The sequence below is a fragment of the Notolabrus celidotus genome, chromosome 12 (genome assembly GCF_009762535.1).
Source record: "Notolabrus celidotus isolate fNotCel1 chromosome 12, fNotCel1.pri, whole genome shotgun sequence".
Taxonomy (NCBI): Eukaryota; Metazoa; Chordata; class Actinopteri; order Labriformes; family Labridae; genus Notolabrus; species Notolabrus celidotus.
In genome coordinates this window covers 19,666,387-19,678,522 of record NC_048283.1, presented here as the reverse complement: position 1 = coordinate 19,678,522, position 12,136 = coordinate 19,666,387, and the positions used below count along the sequence as shown (strand labels likewise).

Sequence of the window (12,136 nt, the reverse complement as noted above, 5' to 3'; positions counted from 1 at the left end):
AGGAAAAACCCAACATTGAAGGCGCTATTATTGTGAAACTCATGAAGTACACAGAGCGTTCAAGTTTGAACATCTTCAAATAACAATTGTGCCAAATCCTTTTGCTGAATGTGCGAAGTGGACCTTGTCATCAGATTGTTTGGCTACTGTATCTTGGTTTTCAAACTGCAAACAATATAGGGTACTGTACTCTCTCTTTGTCCCTCATTTTAATACTCAAAAAGCACAAACCTTCATGCCCTATATTGCTCTGTATTTATGGCAATGCAAAGGCAATACCAAGCATCTCTTAGTAACCTTTATATTTTCCAGGAAATGTTATGTGCCTGTATGTTCGGTTATTTACATGCCCAACGGTAAAATCCTCTCATCTCTCTTCCATGAGCATTTTTCCTCGAGGGGAAGGATAAAGGCTCCTGCGGTTGGCATGACACAGATATGTTCACTTAAGTCCAATTTATATTTACTTTGAACCTTTTTATGCATGGTGAACTTTGCCTACATGCTTGGTTCCCTCTCACTGACCTCATTCACATGGCCTTTCACGCAATGCCGGTTTGTGCCATTAAAATAGAGACCTGTGTCATTAATGGATAGCCCACCAACTGCAGTGCTGTCGGCTTCACTATTAACAGGATAATGACTTTGAGTGTACGGTATGCTCACAGCCTGTGGTAAACGATCAGCAGGCCTACCTATCTTTGAGGCGTCTTTCCATGGCCTCTCTTGCAGTGTCCTCTCAAGGATATTATTAAATAGGATTTGTGGTTTGACATATAAAGTGAAAGCTGCACAGGATTTTTTTTTCTCTGTGGTGTGTTGATCTCCTTCGGCTGAGGGAGAAAGCTGTATACAGAGCTGAAGAAATCCCCTTCATTTCTCTCAGATTAAACCGTTGACCACTCTGCCTGAGCCCATCAGCCGCCATGCTGTCCTGCAAGCCCTCCTCACAGCTCTGTGCTCTGTTGGACATCTTTTATGTCTGTCTTTGTGGAGGAAACACAGAGGTCCTTCTGCGTTTAGTTAACAGGATGGCCCATAATTCTATCTTCACACTAAGGAGGCATGAGCACGCATTAAGCCCTTCTTATGATAATCAGCCAAGCCTTTGCTTTGGCTTGAGTGGCATCTTCTGTGTGTGTGGTGTGTGCATTTTTTGTCAAAGCTTGCGAGTGTGTGTTCAATCCTTCAATGGAGTGGATCTCTTGCAGCTCTAATGTATATCCTAATGTGCTCACCCTTGTCTGATTGCAGTAAGGTCATCTCATTTAGCTCTCTACTATTCCAAAGAGTATAAGTGGAAATCCTCATGAGAGTGCAGTGCTGGCAAGGCAAATCACCTCCTCAGTAAAAACTTACTTTCACATTTTAAAGGACACTTATGCACAGCAATTTTGGAGTGTTAATGAACGTTAATTGAACTTTTAAACACTTAGCAATATTGATTTAAACACTTTAATTCAATTTTACTCTGAGTAGTCTTCTGTCCATGGTTTTCATAATGCATTACTGGCTCAGAAATTCTTTTACAACTCAGGGTACTTTTTGAAAAACTCACCTTGACTTAACAGTGCCAATGTCAATCAAGTCCTTTTCATCTAAAACCTTAAACACTCATGAGGAAATAGCACACTGATTTAGAGAGGCAAATTCATTTCTGTCTAAGTTTTTTCTATCAATGAAACATAAGAATTACTGGTTATGACAGAGCCATTTGTGCTGCAAGTTAATGACCTCCTCCTCTCATCAGCATGAAACTCCCAAATGAGTCACTCAAAATCTAGTAGTCGCCACAATAATGAATCATGCAATTAGTGCAAAGGTGACTCTGGTTTATCCTCTGTTACTCTGAGACCATCTTGTTCTGTTTTCTCTCCCCATAACAGATCAGCTACCAGAGCATTGAGTCATCAGATCCAGGCATCAACGTCCCAGGACCGAGGAGAACTGTGTCCAAGCTGAAGAACGAGACTTACCACATGTTCTCCAACCTCCACCCTGGGACAACATACCTAATCTCTGTTAGAGCTCGTACAGCTAAAGGCTTCGGTCAGACAGCCCTCACGGAAATCACCACCAACATTTCAGGTATTAGCACCACTCACTGAACGAGCAGCTGGTGCTTAAGAGGGAGTGTGAAAGCTAAAATTGTCAAAGAGATACAGAGACAGACAGCGTCTTGGTGTAGGAGCTGCTCTCTGTGCCATCAGTGCCTATCACAAACAGGTACACCACCAGACTTCACCCACTGAGTGCTATAATTAGGATCCAACTTTTCTCTCTTTTGACCTCAGCATCTTCCTCCTCCATCTCTCCAAGGCAAAACTACTGCTCCCCCAGCGTAGCAGCTATTTTCTGTTGCCTCTCCAAACTCCTGACACACTGTCATCTTACAGTCCTAGAGACATAAATTAAGTCGCAGGAAGCAGAGAAACACCACAGAGGGGACACTGCCAGGTTTTGTGTTTTAAGAAAGATGCAGTACATCCTTGGGACCAGAATGTCACCTCAGAGAGTCTCAGAGCTTATTACTGGCGATAGATATCCAGCCTTTGTGTTTCTATTTTCCTTTAATGATGCATTTGCGCCTGTAAAGGGATGGGATTACCCCTCTTAGGAACCCACAGCAGCTCCACTCCCACCCTGTCCCACTCACTCATTTACTCTCCCTCACTCCTTCTGCCCCCTATCTCTTTACAGGGAGGCCAGATTTGTTTAATTATAGATTTAGTGCACAATCACTGCTTACTGGCTGTGCGTCAGGAAGAGCATTGGCACAAAGCCAGACCGCAGATAGAGTCCAAAAGTCTTCCTAGATCATCCTCAACCTCCTCCACTGGCCCACGGTGCAGAACATTCACTTACACTGAGCGTCTCTCAAATCTGCTCTGACAGCTAGCAAACACTGAACACCTTCAACAGCTACTACTGTCAGCATCTCCGAGCAATACCCACCACAGACTATCCAACTGCACACATTTCCTCATTTGCATGCATACACATACTCCGAGGCGTGTGCACTGCTGCAGCTGATACACAACCAATCCTCAAAGAAAGTCTGTCTGGCAGCAAAGCATCAAACCTTTTTTTAGTTCTACAAACCACAACAGACCTTTATGTCAACAAATGCACACAGGGTGTTTCCTTAATGATGTAAGCATCTTTCTGTTAAGGTACAGTATTCACAAACCCATTTTGATTTGATTATTGACAATTTCACCTGAACAGTTTGCTCCGTCTCACATCACTAATTAACAACTTACCACTACTAATATTAAAGAAAAATGTGCCAGCACGTCCTCACCAGGAGGGAATGACTCCAGCCAAATCCTTACAAATGAGAAGCCCACTTAATTTAGCCTCACATTCATGACTTTTGGACTCGTATCCAACAAAACTACAGGGGAAATTTAAAACAGTGTTTTGAACGTGAAGAATAAGGGTATTTGTCGCACTAGCACTGTCAGTCATTAATGCAGAGAAAGGGTCCAGTAGTTTATGGAATACTGAGAGGATGAGCATGTTTGTGGGGAGGTAGCAAGGGGCAGACTACATCGAAGTAGCCTAAATTAAAATTAGACAAGAAACCATGGTAATAATAGTGTTATTTACAGTATATAGCACACAAAGATATAGCCCATAGTGCTCCAATGAGATAGAAATGTGTGCATCGGTATGTGTGTTTGAGTGTGTCTTCAATATGACTGACAAGAAAGTGTGTGTTTTTAGCTCCCACCTTTGATTATGGAGACATGCCATCCCCACTGAGTGAAACAGAGAGCACCATTACTGTCTTGCTGCGCCCCGCCCAAGGCAGAGGGGCACCTGTCAGGTGAGCGAATCCTCCCCAATCCACATATTAGACTTTATTTTTCTAGCAAGCAATGGTTATTAAAGGTGAACCCCCCATCCCCCTGTTCAGCACATACCAGGTCGTGGTTGAAGAGGAGACGGGGAAGAAAGTGAAGAGGGAGCTGGGGCTTCAGGAGTGTTTCCCGCTGCCCATGTCTCATGGTGAGGCGCAAGCTCGAGGCACCCCGCACTACTACACAGCCGAGCTGCCGCCCAGCAGCCTCCCCGAGGCAAGTCCCTTCACTGTGGGTGACAATCACACTTACAACGGCTACTGGAACAGCCCCCTGGACCCTCGCAAAAGCTACCTTGTCTACTTCCAAGCGATGAGTAACTTCAGAGGGGTGAGTGATTTTAAATTCCCACCAGCGGTGCAGTAGATCTGGCAACACTTCACTGGCTAATGTAGACATTAGCGCTCGGAATAATTCTGAGCCAGTGATGAGTGCTGTTAATTAGTATCTGTATTTACTAATGCTGTGGTTGACGCTGTAGGACAGTTGGCATTGTCTGGGCTCACAACCCTTGAAAGCATATTTGTGTGGGTTGAGGGCTTGTTTGATGAAAACATATTGAGCTGGCAGAACTTGGAAATTATGTAGCACATATCCAACCGCTTTGATTCTTTGCAAACAAAGCATGTCTGAAGCAGGGAATTAGTTGCATGCTTTACTTACTTCTACCAAAGCCGTGATTAGCTGGAATTACTCAGAGTCAATAACGTACTTCACTTCATTCGTCTTACACTTTCTCCTCTTCTGTCCTGTGTCTTTCTTCTTTGTCCTGTAGCTTCAGGAATGTCATACAATGGTCCTTTTATTGTTATCCTTATCTTTTCACTTGCATCCAAATACTTGAGTAGCTCTGAGAAATAGCAAGTGTGGTGGTCCAAGGTCATCAGGTTGATTGCGTCACATGTCTGCATTTGTATTCACACTTTCTGAAACCTATGTTGATCACCTTATAAGGGAAGTACTTCATTCTACACTGTTTTATTTCCATCCGTTTCACCGAGCGCATAAAGCCCTCTGGTCTCCAGTCATACCCAGTGGACACCACATTACCTCTCCAAATTCCATTACAGGAAGAGCTCCTACCTGGGTGAGGCAATTACTTAGGGATAATTGGGCACAGGTGCAGATGATGAGAGGTAGAAAGCTGCTGCTTTAATATCCGCACACTGTGGCAACAGAGTTGAGACGTGTTGCTGTAGGTAACGCAGCCTTCTGTGATCATCAACTCAGAATAAATACCTGCAAGCTGAGCCACTGGTCTGTTTGACTATAGGAGTCCTGTTGGTGGTTACATTGTGATCATGCCATTTAAAGTCCCATGAACAAAGCTAGGTGGTTTATCCCCACCAGCAGCATCTTTTTCCAGCTCAATGGAGAAACACACGGAGGGACTGCAGTGTGAGCACTCTACACAACCAGGCTACTAAGCACGGGATTAGATAGGGGAGGCCTGGCTTTACCGGCGGATGGGATTAGGTTTTGTTTTGCCTGGCAGGGGGCCAGCACCCATGACCTACAATGAGCGGAGCACAGTGCCAAATCCCACAGCCAGCACGGTCCCCCAGTCTTTGAAACCCCCACTGCCTCTGCCTGGAAGTACAGTCACAGTCACTGTTGAAGTCTGGGCAGTCCTGTGTTAGTGCTGTAGGGCCTCCTGAATGAACAGGAACATGTGATGTCAGGGCAGGAACTTACTTTTGGAAGCTACAAATGGATTTCAAATTTAAGAACAACAAGGTTAATGCAGCAAACTTAAACAACTGGCTTGCTTTAGCATGAATGTTTCTGACATCAGACCTTCCTCCGTTTAGAATCGTGGTCAGGGTGGGAGTTTTCCGTTTTCACGCACAAAAAGTCATTTTTTTCCTCAGGATTCAATCAAGTCTGCACAGCTGAGGGCTGGCAAGTTTATAGGCATAAAAAGAGACAACAGCAGGACACAGATGACATGACACAGCATGGCTATGGCAACACGTACGTACACATGAGGGCTGTAGCCTCAAAAGTGCTCATTGTACTTAAAAAATTAAATAAAGAACATAACAGCAGTAATTTCAGCATTAACAAACCAACACAAAATACATTGTGGCACTGATGCCTCTGTTAATGTTATTATTAACATAACAGAATCATTTTTTTCACATTTTACAGCCTTTTCACAGCAGTCACATCTAAGTGTAAATGAGAGAGTCTATTAAAACCACAAAGCACATGTTAGGGTTCAGCTCCTGCAGCGTTCATGCTCTACAAGGGTTAAGTTTTTCAAAATGTATTTGGTGCATATTTTGTCTTCTCTTTTTGTCATTTTTTCTTCCTGCTTTCTCCATGTGCAATTATGCCTCTCAGGCCTTTTTTTTCACATTTTAGCACACAGCTCACTCTGTCACAAAGACGCAAGCCAAAAAGAGGATTTTAGCATTGTAAATGTGCTTTTGCACAGAAGCATCAATACATTCAGCTTAGGCATGTACTGTGGGACATTTGTATAGTGCTTCTTGGACTGTGTACAGACGAGGGAAACATAATTACCTTATGCCGACTCATTTTGGAAGAAGACAAAACACAGTACCTGCTCTTGTACTAAAAGGGTAGCTGGCACTGAAAGCAGTTCTCCCTTTAGAGAGAAACATCAGAAAACAGTCACATATTTATTCGCCTAGAACGAATGCTGATAAGGGTTTCTGCTTATACATGGGGTTACAAAGTTGACTATGAACAGTGTTCACACTCTGAACACCTCATTAAAACATAAACAAAATTTCCCACTCACCTATTTTATCTTTTAATTGTTCAGTGCATTATTATTGTTTGTTGTGTGGTCTGTTTGTGTTTGTATTGACTGTTTTTGTAGAGGGAATACAGTGGCAGCCATGGGAATAGTTTAAACAGTACAAGACACCCTTAATATTTGGCATTTACCCATGCTAATTATCCGCAGAGTGCCTGTCAAGCCTCTCTAATTGTTTTGATTGATTCATCTAAAGAGGTACTTGAAATAGCCCAGATATGCACTGCATCTTTGCTAGCAATAGCATCATTTGTTACATCTTCTCCTATATTTCCCAACTTCACACAGACACACTTTAGAACCTTGAGTGTGTGTTGTGGAAGCCTCTTGTTGCATGTTTATGTTTTCTATTTAGCGCTTCCAGGAAGCAGCAGCCCCTCTGGCTTGACTGTCATAGCGCAGCCAGACGTGTGATGTGAGTCGCAAGATAGTAAGCGTGCCAATCAACTCTTCTGCTGAGCGAGCACACAACAAATAACACGTACATTTTACAGAGGGAATTTTATCAATCACAAGAGGCTGTTTTTCTTAATATCTACAGTAAATGGATGTACAAGTACTGGGTAATAATTTACCAAAGCTTGTAATGGTTGACTGGATGGGATGATTTTATATAATGGAGACTTGTTTAGATGAATCAGCTTTTTATGTGATTGAAAGTATTTTCTAGAACTGAGTCATCTCAAAGTCAGCAGACAGCATTTCAGGAAAACACATGAAGTGGAAAGGAACATAGCATAAAATTAAAACTAGGTGAGTATTGATTGTTCTTTAAAATAAAGAGATAACAAGAAGCAATTCAAATAAACTCTATCAAAGTAGGAGCACCAACAAACCCAGGCTAAACAATGAGCACTTATAGACATGAAGGGCAGGGTTAAGTCGAATTTCAACAACTGAGAAATCTTGCTCACTGCTGTAGTAGTCATGGAATTATTATTGTTCTTAATTTTCAGGGTCCTCAGAGAGTGAATCCTCCTAACTTTATCAATGAGATCCTGTTAGTGAAACTCCAGGTTTAAATTTGTGATTTTAAGGGAGTTTTGTAATAATGATGACACATGACCAGTTAATTTTAAAATCAAAGACACTCACTTAGTGTTAAGCTCTCCTTATCAAATGTTAGCAACAGAGATGCTAAAAAAAAGGCATACATCACATATGTCAAACTAAGACAAAGTGCTTTGCATCCATAATTTCAGCTTTGTCGTAGAGGGAGTTCAACAAAAACCATGGCTGAAAGAATTTAATACCTTATGCAGAAGGTAAACACACGCTCTGTCATTCTCTGAGTCTGTGCGGTTGGTTTATGGAAATGAAATGACAGTCTGTCTGACAGACAACATGTTTGTCTTCAGTCTGGCTCTGTGTTTTCAGATCAAACTATTGGGTTAAGACCTTGTTAAAGTGTCTGTCAGCTTGAAATGGATTTTCAATTTTAGCAAAACCAATTTAAATGGAGTTTGAGGAAAGCACTTTTTGCTCATTTCCGAACAGGCTAATTTGCATAATTATCCCATAATGCCTGAATTAGCATCTGTAAATCTTAATTTGATAATGCATCTCCTCCAAGAGGTGGCAGGATGGAATTGGATTACAGTCCTGGATCTCATTAGTCCTGTTTGACAAAGGTCCTTTTCATAACACTGAGATGTCATCAGCCGAAATTTGAATAAAATTAATTCCTTTTCATAGCGGTGCACTGGTCTGAAACCCTCCTCTTAATTATGCGCGCTTGCTTTCAACTCTCATATTTTTCCTCCAGCAAGAATCTCTAACCTTCTCCTCAAACTCTTCACCACAGCTTTCTGATTTCAGATATTGTGTCATCAACAGGACTCCTGTCTTAGAGGCAGTTTGTCCTTTTAATCTGCTTTGACTCCTACGGGTTGTCCGTGGATCTGTTCAAAACCAAATGATGCTTTTTAGAGGCATGCAGCTCACTCATGTTTAGAAATCGCAATATTTAATAGAAACAGCAGTCAGAGGAGACTACTCTATTTCTAAATGTTACGTCATCGTGTATCAAGGGAGTAAACATGTTTTAATGTTCATTCAGAGTGTTCTTTTTAACATCTGCTGTGGTCATATTTATACAGAATGTGTGTGTGTCTTATACCTCTTAATTTTTTTACATCCCTTTCATGCAGAATGCAAACTGACACCCTCCCTCTGGTGTCTGTTTTATTTCTCTTTCAGGAATCCAGAATAAACTGCATCCGCATCGCTCGCAAAGGTATGTAAACACAAGTTTTTCTCTTCCCTCAGAAGATGTGACCTTGATGATTTTCCTGCATTATTTCTGAGTCTGCCTGCTCAGAAACAAATCAAGTTAAGGATGTCAATGTAACAGCACAGTTAATTTTTGGTCGATAATGCATCGTCTTTTCACCACTGTAAAGTACAAAGGTGGAGATCTGGACAAATCTCCACTGACGGTTGTTGCTGGTTGTTTAGCGACGGGCCTCTGAGAAAAGGGCAACAAGCAGGGAGGGATTAGAGGTCAGCCTTTCATCCTGTTTGTTTGGGGGCAGACGCTGGGACACAGTATATCAAAGGCAGTCTCTTTGTTCTCATCAGCAGCCCAATAGATGGCTACATCTGAGGGCTTTGACCTCAGCGCGGTCCAGAAGGGTCCTCCAGATCAAAACTTCCAGATGGAGCTACCTTGGCCTATCACAATGAGAAAGCCCCACGCTCCTCCTCCCTCCTACCTCTGCGGCTCCTGGATTCAAAGGCACATGAAAAGGGCATGGAAATTGACTCTGAGTCCTTATGGCAGGAGAGCCCCTCTGCTATAGTTCACTGTCAGATTGTAGCGAATAAAAGTCATGTATTCATAGTTCTCATAGCACTGCAACAGTAAGCAGAGCCTTGCAAGTAAAATGGTCTTGGCAGGGGTGTTTTTTTGTAAGTGAAGGCCTCTTTTGGTGAGTTAAAAAACCCAAAAAGATGAGGCACTCCTCAAGCACACCGCCAAAAGGCAAGGCCAGACTTTTTAGCTGAGTGTCTCACTCCATCTGCCCAGCACAGACACACAGACACCTGCCTGGGCATTGATTAATTATGCTTTCTCACAGCAATGGGCTTTCCACTGTGCTCGCCTCTTTTCTTTGGGACTGAGCAAAAAAAAAAAGGAAAGAGAAAATGCACAATGGAGCTCTAAAAGTCAAAATAGATTAATTCTGATAAGTAGAAAGGCGAGATATGAACAGTAGAATAAGACCTGGAGGTAAGAGGAGATAAAAAAAATAAAAAAGGAGAGAAAGAAATATAATGGAAAGTAATGATTTATAAAAGTCCAAGCATTACATCATCCACTCGAGATGATGTAACTGGAAAAAAAAAACAGTGAGAGGCAGATTGATAGGAAAGATATTCTCAGGGTGATTTCCAATTTCAAGGTGCGACAGGTCAGAGTATTTTTTTCCTCCTCGTTTGCAATCCTTGTGATCCCTCTACCATCAACATAGTCCCTGCATCATCGGGTCCTAAGCCGTTATTATCAAGCAGCCCATCACAAGCAAAGTGGAGGCAAATGATTCTGGCTTGGATAACAAAGCTGGAGATTACATTTCAACTTCCAGGTGACAGTTTAATTAAGGATCCTCTGGCAGGCTCAGTACTACAATAGACTTCCATTTCTCCTTTAAGTGCCAATTTCCAGCATTGGGCAGCTGGCAGGTGCATGGATTCATGTGGAAATCTATTTTCATGCTCGTGTTTGGTTTAATAGAAAATTCCTGGCTAAATGTGGCAAAACCGCCTTACCTGTCTAAAATGTCAGAGAAGTAAAATTGATTTCTCACCTCCTCTTCATCTACATTTTCAGCCAGTATGAAATACCCCAGTAATTCATGTGTTCATGTGATTTCAATGAAGTCAAAGCTTGGGGTAAACAGAGGCAGTCTGTGGATGGTTTTTTGAATGAAGCACCTTGAGACAGGATGAAATCTCACATGTTTTCCATTAAAGGCGCTCACAGACACAAACACATCTTCAATGCTTGTGTGTGTGTGAACAACAAACACAGAATAATGTTTGATTCAGCCTGACTAAACCCCCTCCTACCACTTCTGCAAAATAAAGTTTAAGTGTATCAGATGTTGTGTCTCTACTCCAAACAGCCCACACAGAAATGTCACACTTTTTGGAACAAAATGTTGTGTAGAGGAAGAAACTTGAAAAGCAATTTTCAGAGGAGTTTTCTAAGACCGAGTAAGTTTGCAAAATCAAGCCAATGACTCATTTCCTCCATTCAGAATTGCCAAAACATCAATGATTAGAAAATCCTGCCCAGTGATGAAATTTTTTTGTCTTATTTTAATCTTTATTTTGAATTTTAGCCTTTTGAGCACCATAAAGCGCTCATGGCTGCAGATATGTAGGCTCAAACATGGTTTTCATTCACTCTGCCCCAGATCTGATTGTTCCCCAGCAGCCTGTGAGCTATAGCTCTATCCTCAGGCCTGCTCTGACTTTCTGCCGCTCTGCAGACAGGTTGTGCTGTTCCAACAAGCTCAGAAGGGCTACTTTCAGGGCTGTCATGGCCTGGAGGACAGGCTGACACACACACATACACAAAGACACACACACACACAAGAAAAACTAGATCAGTGGGGCCCTGCAACAAGACAAAGAAACACTCGCTGCTCAGCACCATTTACATAAGTATGAAGCTTTATGCCAGAGAAATGAATACCCTGCTATTATGATAACGACCTCTCCAGCAGCTCACAGACACCAGGGCACCTTGAGATTATACTGCAGGGCTGTTTGGACGACATGTGACTCAGGAAAATGCAATATTTTATTCATTACGAGAAAGAATGGCCCTTTAACTTTCAGTGCTTATTTTGGAGCACAAAAAAAGTGTTATTAGAACATCATAAGGTGTCAGATTATTGCTGCAATGTCATTCAAAACTTCAAGTTTAACAGCAGATTTGAGAAACATCTGCTGCAAGCCTTTTATTGAACATGACTAATCGGTTTAGCAAATTAGTTTCCGTCTTTAAGCTGGCTTATTGCAAACTTTGTGAAAGTAGTTTCTTCTTATACATCAATTTATAGCCATTCATTTGTTTGTGTTCTCGATTCCTTTCTGTAAACATCATTATATATCTTTTGGAGTACAAATAGCTCTTTGAAAGCCTTTCAGACAGCTAAAGTTTCATTCTGCATGCCAGCCGATCATTTAGTTACTCAGAGCATATCTCTGAGCGCTGCAGTTTGTTGTGTTGGACAACACAGACACAGAGTTTGCATTGCTCGAGGAATCACTTCTTTATTTGTTTGTCTTCTTTGGCTATTCAAAAAACACCACTGTAAAGCATTTCAGTGAAAAGGCCCATATAACTCAGGGACTCTCCTCACAAACATTGATAAGCAGTGTGAATGTCTGCATGGTTGTGTGAAAACTACATTTGTAAGGAAGAAAGTTTTATAGGCTTAAATGATAAGTTTCTCAAGGCTGTGACTTT

The 12,136-nt window shown here is 41.9% G+C and overlaps 1 protein-coding gene across 2 annotated transcripts in view; it reads left to right on the top strand.

The window, feature by feature from the left end:
- The window catches only part of ptprub (protein tyrosine phosphatase receptor type Ub), a 198,377-nt gene that overhangs the window by 144,794 nt on the left and 41,447 nt on the right, over positions 1 to 12,136 (top strand). For both annotated transcript variants that reach the window (XM_034697921.1, XM_034697922.1), the window contains exons 10-13: positions 1,887 to 2,088; positions 3,730 to 3,832; positions 3,923 to 4,196; positions 8,854 to 8,890. In XM_034697921.1, the coding sequence (XP_034553812.1) occupies positions 1,887 to 2,088; positions 3,730 to 3,832; positions 3,923 to 4,196; positions 8,854 to 8,890 (616 nt within the window). The remainder of the gene's footprint in view (positions 1 to 1,886; positions 2,089 to 3,729; positions 3,833 to 3,922; positions 4,197 to 8,853; positions 8,891 to 12,136) is intronic.